At 41.0% G+C, this 22,503-nt stretch overlaps 1 protein-coding gene across 35 annotated transcripts in view; it reads left to right on the top strand.

The window, feature by feature from the left end:
* CD44 (CD44 molecule (Indian blood group)) overlaps positions 1–22,503 on the top strand; it is an 87,843-nt gene that overhangs the window by 60,311 nt on the left and 5,029 nt on the right. For 9 of the 35 annotated variants that reach the window (XM_059709667.1, XM_059709666.1, XM_059709668.1 and 6 more), the window contains 7 exons: positions 5,038–5,166; positions 8,078–8,179; positions 10,232–10,321; positions 11,120–11,314; positions 14,861–14,920; positions 18,580–18,651; positions 20,753–20,831. In XM_059709667.1, the coding sequence (XP_059565650.1) occupies positions 5,038–5,166; positions 8,078–8,179; positions 10,232–10,321; positions 11,120–11,314; positions 14,861–14,920; positions 18,580–18,651; positions 20,753–20,831 (727 nt within the window). The remainder of the gene's footprint in view (positions 1–5,037; positions 5,167–8,077; positions 8,180–10,231; positions 10,322–11,119; positions 11,315–14,860; positions 14,921–18,579; positions 18,652–20,752; positions 20,832–22,503) is intronic. The other 26 variants (XM_059709670.1, XM_059709675.1, XM_059709681.1 and 23 more) reach the window with 9 other exon arrangements.

Genomic DNA, 22,503 nt, shown 5'->3' with positions numbered 1-22,503 from the left:
AGGGTAACTTGGGGGCATATTTTCTGCTATTAATTCTACTTATGTGCAAATATCTCAGGTTTTCTAAAACACTCTCAAGTCTCACTCACTACTAGACGATGAGGAAAGGACAAAAAAATAGGAAGTATATATTCTTCTTTCATCTATTTCTTGGAGAGATGCCTAACATGTTTGGAATGAAAGAAGCTTTAATTTAGGATAACAGCTTGTAGCATTTTTAAAACTATGCCTCAACCATCATTCTCATAGCCTTGGATATTCTTAAAGCAAAAATGTAAGAAACATCCACTTAGAATCCAAAGGGAGAAGCCAAAGGGGTTTGGGAACCCATGGTTTGAGGGATGTTCCTCAGATAACAAAAGAAACATTTCAGACATCAGCTAAGACATAGGTTAATAAGTCCTGGATATTGCACTGAATACATCTAACGCGCCTACACCTCACTACTTACCTGATAGATTTGCTACATGAATGAGGATTATGGACTGAGTTAAGAACAGAGTTTTCTGATAGAAGAAGGAAATAAGAAGCCGACTCTTCAGAATGGGATTCTGTCAAAAAAAATAAATAATTACAGATGGAAAAAAAACCCACATGCAAGAATAAATAAACAAAAAACGGAATGGGATTCTGTACCAGTCCTCTTTGGGACCCAATACTATATTTTAGAGATTACTTTAGACAATTTGTACTTAAAAAGCAGAAAACTACTTAAAAAGCTTGGAATTCATGAGCCTATTGTCAAAAGGTGGTGTTGGAGGGTGAGGGGGTATCATTACTGAAGGGTAGTTGAAAAACCAGACACAACAGAACCTCCCAGAGGGAAAGCAGCACCAGCCTCAGCAATTCTTTTATCAGCACCTTGCAAAACAAAGAGATTCTGGTGGTGACCTCTAGACTTTATCAAGGGAATATTACAGCACAATAGACATTTCAAAGAATTATGTGGCTATGTCACAGGTCTAAGGAAAGGCCCTGAGGAAAACTGATAAAGCCCTTGAGTGCTATACAGAAATGACCCTCTTTTTGATTATAGTACAAAACTCAAATATGAAGTAAGGATGTCATTATTTAAAAATTGGAAAAATTATGCAAAGATCCAAACATTTAATTTATTCTTGTTCTAAGAATTTGCATATAGTTAAATAAATGTAAAAAGTCTTATTGAATAAGAACATTACACCTAGAAGAGAGTCAACCTTCATATTTTACAGTGGAAATCCTACTCGGTTAACCCCTATGTTGAAAACAACAGTAGTGTTACTGGGTATTTAAAGGGTCATTTTGTTTATAAAGATAATGATAGAAGACATATAGAGTAGTGTGTGTGTGTAGTGTATGCTCATGTGTGCGTGCATTTAAAAACTTTGAATCGACAGATTATGTTTGGGTGAAATTTTCTTGTTTATAATTGCACTCAGTGGTTTTTCTAACTTCATTACTTGTCAGGAGGCAGTGATTTAGTCAGTGGAAATAAAACTTAAGATTTTGAGGTCTTTTTCCCTCCCAACTGATAATAAGTGAACCCCAGTGCTAAGGTAGAATGAAGACAATAAGCTTTATTTATTTATTTATTTATTTAAAAATATATTTCTATTGATTTCAGAGAGGAAGGTAAAGGTGGAGAAAGAGAGAGAGAGAGAGAGAGAGAGAGAGAGAGAGAGAGAGAGAGAGAGATATCAATGATGAGAGAGAATCATTGATTGGCTCCCTCCTGCACATTCCCAACTAGGGATCAAACCTACAACCCCAGCCTGTGCCCTGATCAGGAATCAAACCATCACCTCCTGGTTCATAGGTTGATTCTCAACCACTGAGCCACAGGGCTGGGCAATAAGTTTTATTTTTATTTTTTTGTTAATCTTCACCCAAGGATTTTTTCCCATTGATTTTTAGAGAGAGGGAAAGACAGAGAGAAACATTGATGTGAGAGAAGCACATTGATTGGTTGCCTCTTGCACACGTCCAGAGCAGGGCCCAGGCTGAGAAAAGCCTGCAACCAAGGTACATGCCCTTGACTGGCATCAAACCCGGGACCCTTTGGTCTGCAGGCTGATGTTCTATCCACTGAGCCAAACTGGCTAGTGCAATAAGTTTTATCTTTAAAATATTTTTGCTACTATAAAATTACACATATTTTCTAAAATATTGAAACTCAATCAGTTCTACAAATTGCAAAGTGTACTTCAACTTGGCCAGTTTATAAACTCTCTTTTTCTTGAGAACTAAAAATTTGCTACTAGTTGCCTTAGAAGAAAATGTAAGTGCCTTTCTAGTTTCCCTGTTGGCATCCTGATATAATTTCATTCTATTCATTTTGTCCTTTTAAAACTGGACAATTACAAAACAAAGGTTGAAATTTTAAACCTGTCACACATTCCTATTGTGTATATAATGCCAAACTAGCGAGAATAATTTTCTTCCATTGAATAAATTTTGTTAGAAAGTAAATTTTTGTTAGAAAATTTAGTTTTGCTGAAAGTGTGGCAATTTTAGATGCCACATAGGTATAACCTCACAATGTGCCAGTGGAGGAGAATCCCAGTCATTCCCAGCATCCTCCATGCTGGGCAAATCCACTGCTGGTGCATTTCCAGTGCCTGTGATGATGGGTCACATGACCACCATTTCAGAAGGCCTCCTACTGGGCTCTTTTGTCATTTATTGTTAATACTAGAGGCCCGGTGCACGAAATTCATGCACGGGTAGGGTCAGGGCCAATCAGGGCCTTCTGGCTGCTGGCCGGAGCCTTCCTTGGTTCTGCGCCACCCCGTGGTGGTCAGCATACATCATAGTGAGTGATCGAACTCCTGGTCTCCCAGTCAAACTCCGAGGGGATACTTTGCTTATTAGCCTTTTATATAGATGGATAGATAGATATAGATATAGATATAGATATAGATATAGATATAGATATAGATATAGATATAGATATAGATATTCCTTATAATAAAATCACTGGAACAAAGATTTGAATGATCTGAGCAATTCTCTCAGACAAGATCTATGAAATCATAGACTCTAGTAAAATAAGAATAGTGAAATTTATAATGCATGGTATAGTTCTGACTGTGCCAATCTGGCTCTATGACTTTGAGCAAATCAAATCTTCTTTGGGCCCTAGTTTTCCCATCTGAAAAATTAAAAGATTGAGCCATTTGATTTCTAATATCCCTTTTGGACTACCAGTGATATCTCTCTTTCTCTTTCTCTTTCTCTCTCTCTCTCTCTCTCTCTCTCTCTCTCTCTCTCTCTCTCCCCCCCCTCTCTCCCTCTCCCTCTCCCTCTCTCTCCTGCTTTTCTTTTCTGCCTTCTATCCCACATGTATATGTAAAGTAGAAAGATATTTGTTGGTGAGGAAATGGAACAATAATGGCTCACAGTTGAAAATCTTCACACAGCCCAAGCAGACCCTAGTAGTGCAACAGCAGAAATATCTACCCAGAAAGAGCAGTGGTTTGCAAATGGAGGGCATGGGGAATCTCTCCAAGCGCCCGAAGAACTCTTATTCAACGGCAGGGACAGCTGGTAATGGATGGTTTAACAAGTAAGCTTGGGTGGAAACTTCCTCTTGGGTTACATGTTGAACATTGAGAACATTGAACAAATAAGATATTGAAAGAATTGTCACAAGATGTTAAGTTTCCTTTAATAAGTTATGGTACGGTCAACACAGAGCCATCCCTTAAATGCTTGTAACAAATCCCCACAAAGGAGACACAGACAATATGCCCTTGTGTATGGCATTTTCAGATCTAGTTTGGGGCATTCCCTGGTAAGGTTGTAGCAGAGACTCTGATCTTATAAAATACTCCCTTTGGTTTTATAAATGAACCTACTCTATGATGTGGGTCCACACTTTACAGCACGGTTCTATAAAATTCTGGGCTTGTGAAGAAACATGGTCAGAACCCCAATGTTTAAAGAAACGAAGCCAGAGATCTTGATAAAAATACCTGTCTGATGTCATTTGGCCCTTTTGCCATGTCTGTTTGGAGATTTCTCCTTGATTATACAAGTTCCCCCCCCCCCTAGATTTATAAAACAAATACATTCTCTATTCTTGAATTGTGGGATTGTGCAAATTGGACTCAAGTCTTGTCACCATGTCTAAGTGAGGCCTGATAACTTGACTCTGCGAGCTCCTATGCATGATTCTTTTGTGTGCATCACAGAAACATTGAAATACACCCTGCCTTATAAAAGAACGTGAGTTCCTTTTAAGAATGATATTCTCACTTGGTGTCAGTGAGAGATATCCCCATGTTTCCATTGGCGATGCGATATGGAATATAATGCATAATGTACTTCCTGTGTGGCAACTCCTGAATGCATTCCTGGCAGAGCAACGGATTCAGTGACTGGCTATGTGGTGTGGTTGGTTGTTGCTAAGGGGCTACTGTTGTAATCTTTCCTACCTATACTTCTTCATTGGCACGGGATGAAGCAAAAGCATGTGCTACGATTCTTACATGTCATTTATGCCATAAATCTCATTGTTAAAAGGTAACGCTTCTAAATTTAAAAAAAAAAATGTAATGCTTCTAATGGATTTCATTCATGCTTTTGAGATAATGGCACTTATTTTTATGTTTATCTCCTGGGAAGCTGTTACCTGATTCCTTCTCTAACTCACTACCATCCTAATGTGCATTTCACTGGGATGTGGTTGTCTCGGAATGACATCATGTGCTTGGACTCTTATACTTCCTCCTTTGGGGGATGGTGGCGACCTGGTATGGGTCAAGAACTACTTTTTCATCTTCACTTGATGTCTGTAACTCATCTCCTGTCCACTGGAGAAGTCATTAATGCTTTTGTATCCTTCAGTTCACATGCCGCTTGCTAAGAAAAGGAGCATGAATGAACTATACCTGCTAAAACATTCTGTGTTTATGCAACTTCCTCGATGCCAGGAAGATGTTTTCATTGTCTTATTCAGATAAAAAAAAAGTACATTTAAAAAAAAATCAGTGTATCCCTGGTCAGATGTCAACTAACACTTTGACTATTGCTTGAACTGCATGGTCACACCAGTCTCAGCACACGACACCCATCCAAATCAGAGAACGACAACACCGAGTGAAGAGGACAGTTCCTGGACTTATTTTTTGGACCCAATCTCACATCCAATGGGACGAGGTCATCAAACAGAAAGCAGAATAGGTAATCTGAACCTTTTTATATTATGTTTTGGCAAAGCCTACAAATGGCTATTTTCCTAGAAATAAGCCCTTGGGTTTAGACCACTCTACTTTCCTAAGAAGGAAATTGAAGTTTCTTCAAAAATTTGCTTCCTTTGTAGAAGTGATATGCCCATTTATCTGAATTTGAAGTGCTGAGCTGAGAGTGAAGAATTTGGCAGGAGAATTAAAGGAGAATTGGTCTTAAAATGATAGGAGTGAAAGTCATTTTCTCTGAAGAGGGAGCAGTCTCAAGAGTCCTTTTTCATTTACTCCTAAGTGCAGGGCTTTTAAAAGAGTAAAGTGATGGATCAGGGACTATTTCCACTGTAGACTCAAAGATATAACTTGTCTCTGGTAGAGAAATCTCAGAGGTAAAAAAATTGGTGAGTGCTCCTTCTGAAGAAATAATGAAAAAGCTCAGAAAATTTTATTGTTCACTCTTACCACATTTAGAGATAAATATGACACTCTGTGACCTAAGATTTAGACGACTCTTGGCCATCGATAAATGTTTGTGAATTTCATAAATGAACACAGGATGAAATCTCTGTTTTCTTAAACATCATTCATCTTTACCTATAAGCAATTAAAAAACAGAATTAAATGGGAGAGAGAGAGAATAAAAAAGATACTGGTTGTAGTTCTGTAAGAATGGAGGGTTGTGATTTTATTTGACCAGCTTTTATATTTAAAAAGAAGTCTTCCTTTATCAGAGCAGATGACATTTTCCCCTAGGGAATCTGCAAGAGTTGGTATCAGATAATGCCCTTTTCTCAGGCTTCACTAACTTAAAGAATCCATGTTCCTTATTGTACCCATGAAGAGTTACTCAAGTTTTGTTTTGTTATTTAACAAAATGCCTTGGTCACAGAAATGTAACATTCCAAAAAAGGAGATAAATCAAAGAACCAATATGGGGCTGTGAATTATTATTCATAGCGTTGTGTAATCTGGATCCAAGCTACGAAGGGCATGCATAACATGAACTTTATTGAAATGCGTTCCAAGAGCACAATGACCATGTCTCTTGGTAGTGAATTGAACAAAGTTATCTCCAAAAGGAATTTAACCGTTTTTATGGTTTCGTATCTTTAGAACCCCCTAACTGTGTCATTCCCAAATTCTAATGAACAGATATTGCCAAATTACTAGTGATTAAAACCAACACTGGCATTAAATACTGTCTAATGTGCAAGGCATTGTGGAGCCACAACAATGTACAATTCATGGTCCATGCTCTTAAGGAACTTAAAATTTAAGTAGTAAAAGAAAACATTTAGCACCAAAATCAATCTAACAATATGAGAGAGCAAGTAGTCGATGTCAAATGAATGTTGCCAACAATAACACCAGAGAAATTCAGAGGACCTGCCAGGGAGCAGCAGAGAACGGTGGATTGGATCTGGTTTTTGGAAAATGGGGGGAAACCCTGGAAGGTCAGAGAAGGAAAGTCAGGGCAAGTTTTTGTAGGAAAACTCGTGTAAGAAGAGGCATAAAGGAAGGAAAGCCAAGAAATGAATTTGTTAGAGTGAACTGACCCATTTGTCATAAAGGAAGATGAGTTGGAATGGCGAGGCTGTGGCCATCATGTTGAGTGGCTGAAGTGCCACATGCAGACCTCACACATGTTTATGCATGTGGCTGCTGGAGGCTCGGATATAATACTAGTGGAAAACCAAGCCACAGTGAAATAACTTCAGAATCAGTGTTAAGTCTCTATACTGATGAACAGAAGGAGACTCCATTAAATTGATGAACATGACAAGGACAATTACATTGCTCAAACTATAGAACAGTGTGATACCTCATGAAAGATTGTACTGATAACAGGGAAGGTAAACAAGAGTGTCTAGAGACCATCAACAGACAGGACTCTTTCTGGGAAAATAGCCATGTGGGGTTTTGATTTGGGTTAGCTAGCCTTTCCTCTTTTTTGAAATCTGGGATTTTTTTTCCTCCAAAGATCTTGATTTTTCTTGTCTTTTGTATGTAAGGGCTGCAGTGTAGGTATGGGTGCCCGATATTCCTTTTTTTTTTCCCCCTCTGGAGTTATCTGGAACTGATTAAATCCCTCTAGAGGCAGCAGTGTGGGTGGACTTTGAATCGGAAAGCCAACAATAGTGATGTTGTTTATAGGTTATTTGGCCTTTACTTCACTCAGGACTTGTTATTTCAACAGAATTGATTTGTGATCATCATTAAAAAAGCATTTGTAAATATTTTAGTGAAATTTCTGTACCGCTCAACATTGTACATATTAATTTCCAAAGGCACCACATATCTGTGTTGACAGGATGACTGATTCACTGATATCCATGGCTTCTTATTCCTTGCCCCTAAATACTTCCTGTGGCTTCTACTTAGGTAGTAGTCGGTGATGAGTTTATGTTTTATTGCATGTTCCCTTTATAAAGTGGAAGAGACCAAAGAAGGGAAGAGGGCTGATAAAAAAGTTATTTTGCCAAGTAAGGGTGTGTGTGTGACAGAATGGTGCCTGAACCAGCACACTGTCCTTTCTCCATGTGTCAGATCCCATGTGTCTATAAGAAAGGCAATGTGTATGGTGTGGAACAAGTCACACTGGTTTATGTGTGTGTTTCTGTAAGGTTTGAGAGGCCCATCATGTGCTCATTTGGAGTCCTTTCAGACTCGGCAAAAATAAGCAAAATATTGTAGCTTTCATAGAACTCAACCTTTCAGTGCAAGTCAGTTACTTCTTGGGATCTTTTGAAGAAGCCATAATCTACTCCAATTCTGGAGACATGAATCAGTATGTGCTTTCTTTCCTTTTATCCAGGTTTGAATATAAGAATAATTTGGCTCTAGATCATAAACCACCCTCAGGTAGTGGTTTAGGAAATCCAACTATAACACTGATTTAATTCCTTCAGATATGGACTCCAGCCATAGTACAACACTTCAGCCTTCTGCAGATTCAAACACACATTTGGCAGAAGACTGGGACAGGACAGGACCTCTTCCAGTGACAACTCGTAAGGATAACGACACTCAGCCCTTTATTGACTTGTGTTCCTGCTTCAGTTCTTGCTCATACTGGCCCAGATCTAGAGCTTGGTGGTGGAATGGTGTATTTAGTGCTTTGTGGCTCAGTCTTTATTTCTTCTATATTTTCTTGGTGGAGGTCTTTAAATGTGATTTTTCCTTTATTCTTGGTACTTTCCAAAGTCAATGACTTTATGTTTTAAAAAAAAAAGTGTGACTCCATTCAACTGGATTTTCCTTCCCTAAGTAGTTATGGTAGTGTCATCCAAGACCACGGCTAGAACAGTGATTTTTCTATGTTTTAACTGACCAGCCCCTTTTAAAAAATATATATGTATATATATATTTTAAAATTTATTTCAGAGCAAGGGAAAGGGAGAGTGAGTTAAAAACACCCTACTGGGGATCAAGCCTGCAATGCCAGCATGTGCCATGACCGGGAATTGAAGGGTGACCTCCTGGTTCATAGGTTGACCACTGAATTCTTATATTCAACCACTGAGCAACACTGGCTGGGCACTGACCACCTTCTTTTGATTCCCATCTTTTCTTCAATCAAAGCAGAAGAGGGATAGGATTGTTTTAATGGTGGTGAAAAGACAAGTTTGAGACATACAGTCGTAGAAAATAGGGAAATCACATCATCCTATAGAAGAGGGGCAAGGCGTATTATTGACAATTGACAAAGGTGGCAGGGCCCGGATACAAAATGAGAACATTTTCTAATGCTTCTTCCTATCACTAAACATCTGGTAGAAGCAATGCTAAACTTCTAACAGCTTTAATTTTCATTATATGTACATGGCTATCCTAGATATCAGCCTAAAGTCATTCATAATTTCTTGACAGACTATGAAAGAGTTCCAGAATTAAGAGGGCCTTATTTCACTGCTTCCTGCACATAATGGACAGAGTTCTTTATGTGTTCCCTTTAGACAAAGGAAAAAGCCAGCAAGCATGTGTTGACTGTCAACAATGTAACTAGCACAATATGCATAACCCATGGACGCAGACAATAGTGCGGTCACTGGGGGAAAAGGGAGACATCTGTAATACTTTCCACAATAAAGATAAATAAAATAAAATGATGTAACCAGCACAGTGTTAAGCATTAAATAGGATGCAGAGAAGCCAAAGAATGGTCCCGCCAATCGAGGGTCTTGTATTTCCACTTTATGTCCCTGTTGACTTTTGTTCTGATGTTTGGTTTGGGATTTGGTGAATGTTTCTCTTCTGGTTGTAATGTTTATTTGGTGGTGGACATGGCTTATGGGTGTGCTTTCTGGGGTGCTTGCACCTGTAACTCAGAGGTCAGTACTTTTCTTAGAAGAACACAAAAGAAATTAACTCAAAACAATCAAAGTGATTTCACATATGGGCAGTGGTTCAACCTCAAATTGCATGGACTACAGTGAGGGCCCTGTGTTTGCCCAGGCAAGCGTTTCCTGGCGTTTCAGTATAGTGATGAGAATCCTCATCCACAGATGAGATCAAAAACCTAATAATGGAGTAACATGGGAACTTTAATTTAATGTTCTTTAGGAGGGACTAACGTATTTCCTTTTATACATTTGATCTGAGTTACTGGAGCAAGTTATACTAGATGAACTTCTTCCTCTTTTGTGGTTACGATCATGCCACTTCTTGACACACAACTGGGTGCTCTTGATTTGCTGATGGGAACACTGGGATTCAAACATTACTCTTCCTCTGTGTCTGTGTACTCTGGTTTTCTTTGGTGACTGGAAGCAATGGGTCAGGATGATCTGGGATAGACATAGTTTTGGCTCAGGCTTCATGTTTGGCACATTATCTGTGTTGATTATATGGAAAGCAAACAAAGGCTCTTAACAGCCAACTAGTAAAACAGAATTCTGTTGTATGTTCTTATCAATCAGATGAAAATGTTATGCACAAACCTTGGTATTCTTACGCTCTCGCCTGTTTAACACTATATATAGCTAGATCCTCTCTGTCAGCAAAATAACAGGATTTGTTTTATGGCTTCAAATTAATGCTGGATTCATCCCTCATTGAAACAGAGCAGAGTCATACTCAGAGCTTCTCTACATCACATGGAGGCTTGGAAGAAGATAAAGACCATCCAATGAAGTCCACTCCAACATCTAGCAGTAAGGATGGCTTCAGTTATGGGTGTCTTTGCACGGTGTCTGTGGTGGAGGTGCATTCATTGGCTGTTGTGCTGTTACTTCTGATTAGAAGGTGTGCTGGTGATGGGCGTCTGATTTTTCTGCTTTGAAGACTTTTTAGAAGCCATTGTACATGAAATGCAACTATATGTCTTAATCTTAAAGGTCAGGTTTCTTAAATTCTAGATTTAGATTGCTTATTTGTGATTTATAATTGGTATAAAGATCTGAATTATATTACTTTCTATTTCCCTCGCATTAATTATAATATTTTGCCATTTATACTCTGGACCATGGATTTGGTGATTAAGAAGCAGTGCCTTCTGGAAAAGGAAAAAATAAAGCCTCAGGCCTGGGAATCCTTGCATTGGCTATTCCAATCACAGACAGCATACTTACCTTTTAATTCAAAGATATGCTTCCTCCACTTCATTATAGGTGGGTCCAATTGAGTAAGAGCTCAAGATTATCTAGAACCTGAGTTGCCTTCAAGGTAACAATTGTGGTGGCTTAATCCTCACTTTAACAACCCAGGTAGATGTTACAAATGTCTTTTCTAGGTATTAGGATCACCAAAATCTCTTCCGTTGAGTGATGTCCAGGTGTTCTCAATTGCAAAATATAGATTCTGTGCAATAGTGTAGATCACACTATCTTTTGCTCTGTGTTCACAAATAACAAGTGGGAAGCTTTTGCAGTAATTGCATGTTTTAAGGACAAGCACACGATGGGTGGTGGCCTTACAGATGTCGGTTCACCATGGACTCCACCTCTACACAGATAGGCATGATGGCGGAGGTGGAAATCTTCCTGAAGACTCAGCTACTTCAGTGGGAGGTTATACTCCTCATTCCCCAGACACAAAGGAGTACACAACTCTCATCCCAGTGACCCCTGCTAACACTGAGTCCCCTGGAGTTACTGAAGTTACTGTTGATGGAGATTCCAACGTTAATGTTGATGGTCCCTTGCCAGGTAATGTAGAAAAACAACACATACTTTCATGTTATAGGGGACGTTTTCTGTGTAAGCTGTGATTAGGCTTGTTTGTGACTTGGGAAGGGTTTTTAATCATGTCATCATTCTAGTGCAAATAAACTTAGACTTAGTTGAGATTAAGAATGCTTTCCTTTGCTGATGTCATTCCTATTTATTCTTGTGACTTGGTTGTTATGGCAGAATTTCTTTCTTTGCCTTGTTTCTGGTCTTTGATATATTAAGTTGATCCATGTGAAATTGATAGTTTTGTAGGTCAAAGAAGTTAAATATTAGCTATTTTATTTGATTCAATTAATAACATGCTGCGTATTTAGTAAGGTTTTACCCAACATGTGAATAATTTCCATATATTAATACCTTGGCTCTGAAAGTATTACCTCCTATTGGTGATGGATTGGTGAATTTTACTTTTAGTGAAGGGCTTGTGGATAAATCTCTAATTATGATGCACACTTAAAATTTTATGATAGAACCAACTATTAATGAATAGGCATATCTCTCTTGTTGTAGTGGCAAATAGATGGCTGAAGATGACATTCAATTAGGTTGGACATGGACCCAGAATGAGATTTGTTTTCTCAAACAGTCCTCCTTACTTCTGCTTTTTTGTTTGTTTCTCCATTTGCGTTAAAAAACTGACATTGTAGAAAAAGGAACTGGAAAATACCTACTCTGGCTAAGAAACTAAAATCCTCTCCTCTGGTTATTCAAGTACTTCTTACCACGAAGGCCTATTAAAGATTAGTGATTTTAAACATGCAGTAGTCCCCCTTTGATCCAGGGTTTTGCTCTCCGTGGCTTCAGTTACCCATGGTCAACTGTGGTCTGAAAATATCAAGTGGAAAATTCCAGAAATAATTCATACACTTTACATTGTGTGCTATTCATAGTAGTTTGATGAAATCTCATGCCGTCCTGCTCTGTCTCCACCTGTGAATCGTTGCTTTGTCCCGTGTATCCACACTATATATGCTACCCACCCTTTAGCCGCTAACTAGCCATCTCCGTAATCAGTTAGACTGTCATGTCATTGCAGTGCTTGTGTTCAAGTCACCCTTATTTTACTCCCTAACGCCAGTTCACATAACTTTTATTATAGTATATTGTTGTAATTGTTCTATTTCATTATTATTGTTGTAAAAATTCTTAGTGTGCCTAAATTATAAATTAAACTTTATCATAGGTTTGTGTGTATAGGAAAAAAATGGCATATATAGGGTTCAGTACTATCCACACTTTTTAGGCATCCACTGGGGGTCTTAGAACGTATTCCCAGTCGATAAGGAGGAACGACTGTAATTTTTTGTTTGTTTGTTTTTGTAGCATAAGTTCTTTCCCTCTCCTCCCCAAAGAAGAATAAATCTTATGAGAACTCAATATATGAAACAGATGACTGCTGTGGTGACAGAAAACCAGAATGTCACTTGTGTGGCCTTTTTCCTTGGCTGCTCATCCCAGAGATAAGGAGGGACTACTGATAAAGTTTAATTTATAAAAATTAGGCACAGTATGAAATGAACAATAATTAATAATGAAATGGAATTACAACAATATGTAATAATGAAAGTTATGTGAATGTGGCATCTATAATAATAAAAGTGTAATATGCTAATTAGATCGGATGACCTTCTGGACGAAGCTGGGGCTGCAAGGGAAGTCCGGGTCCTGGGTGCCAGAGGGAAGCTGGTGCCAGCAGCCAGTGGAAGGAAGGCCTACTCTTTCACAAATTCCGTGCATCGGGCCTCTTGTTAGTAAATAAAATAAGGATTACTTAAACACAAGGGTTACTTGAACACAAGCTTCAAGGAAAATAGTCTTAGAAAAAACCTTGGCAATATTGGCAAGCCAGAACGTCTCACGCCCTTTGGTTCTTTGTTCAACATGTTTCTACCCTCAATCATTAAAATTTCTAAGTATCATTTTCAGTATTTTTCTGTAGAAGTGAACCTTAGAGCATTGTCTAATTTTTCTTAGCAAAATGAGGCCCGTCATGCAACGTAATGAATTTAAATTTTAAGTGGCAATTTAAATAGTTACAGTAGCCTAGAAAGATTACATAGATTATTGTTAGTAAATAAAATGCTTTCTACAAAATTGATATCCATGTACTCTAATTTCGTCTATATTCCATGGTGGTGCCAACAGATTTCCATGGTTCTCCATGGATTAAATGATTAATAAGGGATCCAACTCTCATTTTTTGTTTTCTTTCAAAATTCAAAAAGTGCTCATTTCTTCCAATTTTTCTCAGTCTTTATGCTTAACCTTAAGAATTAAAACATTTGAAATTGTGGTGATGGTGATGGTGATGGTGATGGTGTTGGTGGTGGGGGTGGTGGGGGTGGTGATGATGTTGGTGGTGATGGTGGTGGTGGTGATGGTGATGGTGGTACTGATGGTGGTGGTGGTAGTGGTGGTGGTGGTGGTGGTGGTGGTGGTGGTGGTGGTGGTGATGGCGGTGGTGATTTTGAGGGTGTTGGTCCTGGCATTTCAGAAAATTCTGTTTTTCATTATTCTAACCATGAGCCAAGGAACAAAGCAATGTGTCTCCTCTATACAAGTACACAAGCGATTACAGGTCACCTACCTCCACCTTATGGGAAATGGTGGGGATCAGACTATGGCATTTTCCTTATAGGTACCTTCATAATGGGTAACTATAGCCATTTTATGAAACCATTGTCCTTTTTTGTTTTAAGATTCCAGTATATTTTTGGAAAATGTGTAGGGAGGAGGAGGAGGAAGAAGAGTAAGAGTTTCCATATGCTAAATCCAAGATCTGACTTGGGGATCCAGAGTTTAGCAATTCGAAAGCCTTTCGGTGATGGCTATTTGAGAAGATGAATTATATTAACTCTTGGTGTTGAAAATGCAGATTTCATTTTTGAAAAATATTACAATTTGAAACATATTCTAATAACCATGAATACATTAGTCACACATTGGCTATCATCTCCCCCTTTCCTTTTCACTTATTTTCAGACATTTTCTTTAAATAAGCAGTTGACTTCTTTCTTTGAGTTTAACCCCAAGATCTTGTATGCATACTAAAAGCCTTTTCTATTTCCTGCCTCGGAGAATACTCTTTAAATGTCTCATGACCTAAGCCACAGAGTACATGCATTCCCAGTGATCACATTTGTCATCATTCAAAACAGAGAGTCCCTATTTCAAAGAAATAGTATCAAATCCCAACCTCAGACCTGTGAACACATCATGATAATTTTGTTCACGTGTTACAGTTATTGGGTTTCTACCAAAGCCACACTTCCTCTGGTCATCCTGATGGTCTGTGCTGGACCAGATTTCCTAATTTTGATGAAATCTCTAGCCCACTGATCAGTGGATTAAGAAATGAATAGAAATTAATATTGTGGAGCCATTCACGGCTCCTTTGCTTACCTTTAAAAGACTAAGCTTTGTGATAAAAGCCAAGGGCATGAAAAGGCAGACGTGAGGAAATGCAGATGGCAGTGTAACCAGAACACACTGTACTGAACCTTCTCTGATTGTTCCTTACAGAAGATGGAGACTCATCTTCCGACCGCAGCGACCATACCACTCAAAGATCTGGACCAACTGGTGAGTTTGAGCTGCGTTAGTCATTTACTCTCGTCATCATTGAACCTGCTGATTATTAATGAATGATGTTTGAGTTACTGTCTCTCAAAGAGTGGTTCTCAAACTCTCTTAGCATGCGTCACCATTGCGGGAAGGGCTTATTAATCCACGCTGCTGGGCCCCATCCTTACAGTTTCTGATCCTGCATGTCTGGGGCGGAGCCTGAGCATGTGCACTTTTACTAAGTCCCCTGGTGACGCTGGTAAGGCTGGAGCACGGACTGTGCTTTGAGAACGACTGCTTTGGAGAAAATTCTTCCATCTGACAGGATCAGGGAGAACCCAAGCAGGGTCTCAAGGTAACGTTTCACGACATTAGAGTGGTTAAAAACCTGGGTTTTGGAATAAGAAAGGTTTGCTCCCAGCTCCTCCACATACAAACTGGGGATGCTGCTGAAAGGATCTGAGACTCAATTTCCTAACCAATAAAATAATAATAATAATTGTCATCAAGTCTGGTTTAAAAAACTAAACCAGTGGTTCTCAACCTTCTGGCCCTTTAAATACAGTTCCTCATGTTGTGACCCAACCATAAAATTATTTTTGTTGCTACTTCATAACTGTAACGTTGCTACTGTTATGAATCGTAATGTAAATATCTGATATGCAGAACGGTCTTAGGCGACCCCTGTGAAAGGGTCATTCGACCGCCAAAGGGGTCGCAACCCACAGGTTGAGAACCGCTGGACTAAATGATAGCATACACTGAAGCATTTGGCCTGGCCCCCAGCACGTGGCATAACAGCTAGCATTTCATCAGAATTTATTGTGTAGTAGGATGGACCCTATCAAACTGCCATTTCTGTAGGTCAGTCGTCATATATGAAATTAAACATATTTGATATGTTTCATCTATTATTAACTCACTTGCTCATCCTACATACCCTGTGGCCCACATAAGAAGTACTAGTATCCCACTATTACAGAGAACACCGAGGCTCAGAGCCGCTAAGTAACTTAGCTGAGTTGCCATGACTAGTGAGTTGAGTGGTGGAGTCACGTTTCAAAGCCAGGGGTCTCCTATTGCGTCTCACAAGCACAGTCTAGAGCAGTGATGGCGAACCTATGACATGCATGCCAGGGTGGCTCGCGAACTCATTTTTTTGGTTGGTTTTGCTTTGTTAAATGGCATTTAAATATATACAATAAATATCAAAAAAATACATCTTTGTTTTACTATGATTGCAAATACCAAAAAATTTCTATATGTGACATGGCACCAGAGTTAAGTTGGGGTTTTTCAAAATGCTGACACACCGAGCTCAAAAGGTTCGCCATCACTGGTCTAGAGAAAGCAGCCTGTGGTGACCATAGTGCCACCCGGCACACATCAGTCAATGGGTTCCTGTTCGCGGTGACTCGGAGCACACTCCTGGAAACGTTACCCCAGGCAGCAAAAGTCTGCCACGAAGCAGGTGTCCTGGTGACCAGTAGCGCTCGGGCCGCTGAAAGGCTGTGCTGGTGCTGTCTTACCGAGGTGACCCCGAGCATCATCGGTCCAGGCACCCCATGCAAGTGAGGTCATCCTTAGAAGCTACTGTCCTGCCTTCATACTTACATTGGAAGTAGAGTTGCCTCCAGGCTTACAGGCTTCACGCTTAAAGCGCAATGAAGATGGACATTTCCATGGTGGTTTTAGTAATAACCTTTTACCTACGGGGACAGGGATGTAGTGGGCTCATCAGAAATGCTTCTGAAGTAAGGACCGAAGTCCAAGGCTCTCTGGAGCACTGGGGTGGGGCAGTCAACCTGTCCCAACCTCAGTCTCCTTTATTAGAAAAAAAGAGGTCAGAACACTGGCCTCGGTTACCTACTGGAGTTCTTGTGAAGAACACGAGGCATCAGGAATTTGAAAGTAACTTAGAAACAACAGGGAGCTGATACTAAAAGGCATGCTCTCTAAAATCAAGAGACTCCAACAACTCCAAGTGCGGTCCATACACCGGCAGCCGAGACACCACCTAGGAGCTGGTCGGAAACACAGAATCCCCAGCCATCCCGGACCTACTGACTCAAGATCCTCCCGCTCCACCTATATTAGGCTTGAGAGACACTGCCTCAGACTGTTTTTCTCACAGTTAAGGCCGGTCGATTTATCTCTGTGCACACATCTCAGATTGGATCTCATCTCCAACTGCAGTATCAGTGTTCCTCTTTGCAGAGCTTGCCTTCCGCGCCAGCCCTTCCCTAGCTGCATTTGCAGACCTCTGGGGCGCAAGGCGAGACCTGCTCTATCTAGTCCATCTTCTTGGCTTTGGCTTGAAGTGGGCGGGAGCGGCCTCTTTTGTTTGACTTCTGTGCAGGTGTCTATTATTCAAACAGGCGGTTCCATCTGGCTGTATACACACACCCAGATCTTTCCTTGCTGGGAGCACTTTTTTGGAAAATAGACATAAAGGGATTATGATCCCCTCATGGCCTCCCTTTCAAATAGCAGAGGCTGCTGTGAGTCAGGGAAAGACCAGTGAGGGTGACTGCCCCTCTGAGGTGGTTTTCAAGGCCAATGACCTCCAGTTTAGACGGCCAGTACCCCCTGACCTGTGCAGGTGGACACTGGCCAGTGACCACAGATCTGGGAGGCAACTGGAGAAAGTGTCTTGGCTCTTTCTGAGGTTTGTCCAGTGAGAGGCCACTGTCAGCATGGCATGCGGTATGTTGAAATGGCCAGACATATGGTAAAACTCGAGTTTAACAAAAATGTGAGATTGCAAGAGCCGACCTATTTAAAATAACCACCATAATCAGACTGTGCACAGTCTGAAGTTTGACTCTTTTAGGAGAGCTTGTCACTATAAGCCCAGCCATCTTCATTCATTGGCTGCCCACACAGACCTCCCTGTTTTGTTTTTTATCCCTTGGAGGCCTTCAGAATTCAGCAGTGGAATCCCACTCGGTAGGAGTTCATGTTAGTGGGGTATTTTCATTTCAGTGGGAGCAGTAAAGGAAGCATATAAAATACAAAGAGCCTGGCCAGCTTGGCTCAGTGGTTGAGAGTCGACCTATGAACCAGGAGGTCATGGTTTGATTCCTGGTCAGGGCACATGCCTGGGTTGCAGGCTCCATCCCCAGTAGGGGGCATGCAGGAGGCAGCTGATCAATGATTTCTCTCTTATCGTTGATGTTTCTCTCTTTCCCTCTTCCTTCCTCCCTCTCTGAAATCAATTAAATATATATATATATTTTAAAAAGGAAAACAACAAAACAAAAACCCCACACACAAAGAAAAAGCAGAGCGTATTCATTTGGGCGAGTCTCCTCACAAAATGTCTTAGAGTTTCTTTTAGAATATGACGCCTCTCTCATTCTGGTAAGCCTCCTGCTCCAACTTGTGGATTCTTTGTCTTGTGATGCTTCCCTTCAGTCTGAGATTTTTATTTGTTTTCTTCTTTTGTGTCCTAGCAGAAGAAACTGTTCATTCTTCAAATACAAAGCATGTTTCAGTAATATATTGGCCTGCATCAAACGGAACGTTTCTGGGGAGAGGCTTGTAGCCCTTTATAAACGCCGGCGGCTTCAGTGTATAGAGAGCTTTGCAGGACGCAGAGGCTGGCCCCGTGTGCTGCTCTGTAGCCTCCTTCCGCCCTCCAAACTTTGATTGACAGGTGTTGTTTTTCCCCTTAGGACACTCCAGTGGGAGTCAAGAAGGTGATGCCAACACGACCTCGGGTCCTATAAGGAGACCTCAAATTCCAGGTGAGTTTTGAGCTGTGAAGGGCAAAGAAAAATGATGCTAAAAGCAGGTCTCGCTGAATGTCCCAGAAAGAAAGAAGCAACCGGTTTGAAAGCACATTTTCCTAAATGTCCAGCCCTTGAAAGTGATAGTTCCTCTTTGCGAGCTAAAGATGGATGACATAACAGATCGGAAAAGATGGGGCGTTCTCTTATCCCAGGTCCCAAAGCAGGGGCACGTTAGGTCCGAAAGCTTCCTCCTCACATGCATGACCGCCCAGGGGACTCCATGTCACACCCAGGTCCTGCTTATCGTGGGTCAGTTTCCCCTTTCTTTCTGGGGTTGGGGATGGCATGGGTAACATTCCTCTCACATTGCAGACAGGGTGTTGGGTGGAGTGGAAACACTCTTCTGGCCCCCAAAGTGCTTTTTCTTGAGGGACGGTCTTCACTGACCCAGACAAAGTTTCAGAATGTGCTAACGTGTGCAGTGAGGGGATGAGACAGCTGGCTCTCCTGAGTGTCAAGACTTAAGTCACTCGAAGCAAAGGCTTTACTTGACTTGGGCTCAAGGTCAAGCATTTGTAAAGGGGGGTTAGGATTACAAAAAAGGAAGGGCTTTCCCAGGGTTGCATACTATCCCCCCCCCCCCCCTTCAGAGGTCTCCAAACTGAGCCTCCCGTGGGAAAGGGAAGAATGTGCTGTGGGCCCGTCTTGCTGGGGCACAGCTAGAGGCAGAGCACATGGAGAAGGCGTGGGCTGCCAGGGAGGACGCGGTGGGTGGGATGAAATTTGCAATAATCAGGCAGCAGTATTTTCCCCAGCCCCAGTGAGAGGGAATGGGGGGCATCTCAGGGCTAAAGACCCAGGAAAGAAGAGAAGTGCTTCTCTCCTGAGGGTCTCCCCACCTCCTGATTCGACCCTGCTACCCAAGCTCACCTAACCAGGGAGACGTCTGGCAAAGGCAGCGCTCCCTGAGCAGGAAATCAGAGGAGAACCAAGACTCCCGAAGGCGAAGGGGCAGTGACTGACTGTCCATCTTTCTTGTTTCCCAAGCTGTAGTTCATTGCGCAGATACACGGCCCATTTGACAGCTGGCTTTATTCAAGTTGTCCAGTCATATTTTAATACTTTAAAGCTTGATTTAAAAACATGTGTATAACATGTTATGAGTCCATGAGTGATGCATTAATTATTGCAGACATTTTAGAAAATGCAACTAAACAAAAGGACAAAAATACCAATCAGTTATCGACCCCACCATCCAGAAGTACCATGGTTACCATTTTCATAGATGACCTTCCTGTCATTTTCAATGTAATTTATATATAAACATGTAATTATACCATACATGCTTTGTTTAGCAAACTACCGTTCTCAACTGGGGGGGCCACAGCTTTCCAATGTCATTACATATTTTCCCCCACATTGTAGTACATTATATAATGAATGAACCCTAATTTATTCAACCAACTCCTATTGTTGGATATTGGGTTGTTTTCAACTTTTGCCATTATAAACAGCACAGTAATGAACATCTTCCTAGCTAACTCTAGTTCCTCTAAATTCCTGGAAGTGTAACTGCTGGATCGAAAGCATGTGCAGTTTGAAGGCTTTTGATAGGTTTTTCCAAATGACCCCCCTACCCCGCCCGTGAATGTGCACAAGTTCAACCATCCATAGGTCTGTCCTTTCTCCCACTCCCTAGTATATGGCCTCCATTTCTGCTTCTAAAATCAATGTAAGGTGGGTGCTCTTACATAGGAAAGGAAAGTTCCTTTTAAGGGAAGAATACATTTACTTTGTCTGGTTAATAACTACACCCAGGGCATCTACAAGTTTCAACAGGTCCTTCTACATTTTTTTGGAAACATATTTCTCCTGGAGGGACTTGGGAATCCTGACTGATGGTGAGAGATTAACACACGAGGCCGGTTGGACACACAGCTGTAGCAAAATCTCTCTTCTCCTATTATCTGCCTACTGGCTGGGCCATTGGGTCGAATTTATCTGTAGTGCTGACGGTGGTTCTTGTTTGGGCCAGGTCCGTTTTATAAAGTGCATGTTTATTTTCACAAAATGTAGTTCCCAAGGTCACGGGTGTCTTTGTCTTCACTCCCACCAGAGTGGCTGATCATCCTGGCGTCCCTCCTGGCCCTGGCTTTGATTCTCGCAGTTTGCATCGCGGTCAACAGCCGGAGAAGGTAAGGGGATGCTCAATGGAACCTTCGACTTGGAAGGGCATCGTTGAAACGTGGGCTCTGTGTCCTTTCTGCTCAGAGCGTAGCCCTTGGAACCAGCAGCTCAGCACCCTGGGGGCCTGTTAGAAATGCAGCACCTCAGCCGCCACCCCCCCCCCCCCTCCTGTGTCAGAGTCTGTTTGGACAAGGCCTCAGGCATTCATGCGCACGGTACAGGAGAAGAAGCCCTCTCTGGCACGTAATTACCTGGACCTCCCCTTCTAAATAGTGGTTGAATCTCTTGGGGATCTTAATTGCTATTTTTTAAATATTTTTAATTGATTTCACAGAGGAAGGGAGAGGGAGAGAGAGATAGAAACATCATGATGAGAGAGAATCATTGATCAGCTATCTCCTGCATGTCCCACACTGGGGATTGAGCTGGAAACCCGGGCATGTGCCCCGAACGGAAATTGAACTGTGACTTCCTGGCTCATAGGTCGATGCTCAACCACTGAGCCAGCTGGCCAGGCGATCTTAATTATTTTGAGATTAAATCCCATGGAGACTCTATCTGATGAAAATTATGAAATACCTCACCAAAAAGGCATAAAACTATATATTGATTTATTGATTTATTAAACCAAATATTTATTAAGTGCATTCACAATGCACAAAAACACCATATAAAGATTCAGGGATTGGTCGTCTCTATCTGAGGCCCATGGAGCTTTCTAGAACCCTTACTTAAAACAGGCATTGAGTCTGTGTGTTAATTTTGTAAGGACACTGTTTTCTATTTTGTGGACACAGCAGTTGAAAGGATTCAGATCTTGGCCTCGGAGAGCTCCCTGGCAGTGTGGTCTATGAAATAATGAAGAACTTCCTGTAGGAAAGTCTGAATAAAGACAGACAAGTCCCTAGAACTGACATGGGGCCTGTTTTCATCAAAGGTTCCCCTCCCTCCAACCCTCAACCAAGGCCGATTGTTTCAGCAGCTATTTAAACAACATATATTCCTGGTTGAGCTGTGACCGGGCTCCAGAAATAAAGCCACTTCAAGTGAAATGAAGGAAAATAGTCATTCTAGCAACAGAAGAAATGAACTTAGACAAGGATACTCCACAAATACGAGTCTCAATTTCCTGTTTAAGACACTTTCAAGATGCGTTTTTGCTCCGAGCATATGCTCGGGAACATTAAACCTTCTGGAAATGTTTCTTGAGAGTTCTTTAAGATAAAAGAATCTTATTTCCAAGCGAGGGTCCCCTTTATTGTATCACTGAATCATCTAACAGGCCAGAAAAATGCCCCCGGGGTTGGGAGAAGACCTAGATAAAATGATCGAATCCTTCTCATTGGCTTTTGGAAAACAGCAAATACCTAATTCCACTGCTGTAGGGGGCCCAGGCAGTATCTCTAATTATCCGAGGAAATTAAATAATGCTGTCTGACGCTGGTACCAGTTAATAAAAGTGCTCTATTAAAGTCGAAGAGCTGTGTTGCTCTCTGTACCTTTGAGGGCGCGATAAAAATAGTCGTGGCAGTTGATTGTATAGGGAACAAAAACTAGGAAAGGAAATCTGAAAGCCCTCCTGGAAGTCTCCTATGACTAAACGGAAAGAGACTTTTTTAGTTGAATTTAAATAATGTGACTTGAGGGACCCCTTACAAAGAGTCTTTATACTTTCCCTCA

The sequence above is a fragment of the Myotis daubentonii genome, chromosome 9 (assembly GCF_963259705.1).
Source record: "Myotis daubentonii chromosome 9, mMyoDau2.1, whole genome shotgun sequence".
Taxonomy (NCBI): Eukaryota; Metazoa; Chordata; class Mammalia; order Chiroptera; family Vespertilionidae; genus Myotis; species Myotis daubentonii.
This window is presented reverse-complemented; position numbering and strand designations above follow the sequence as displayed.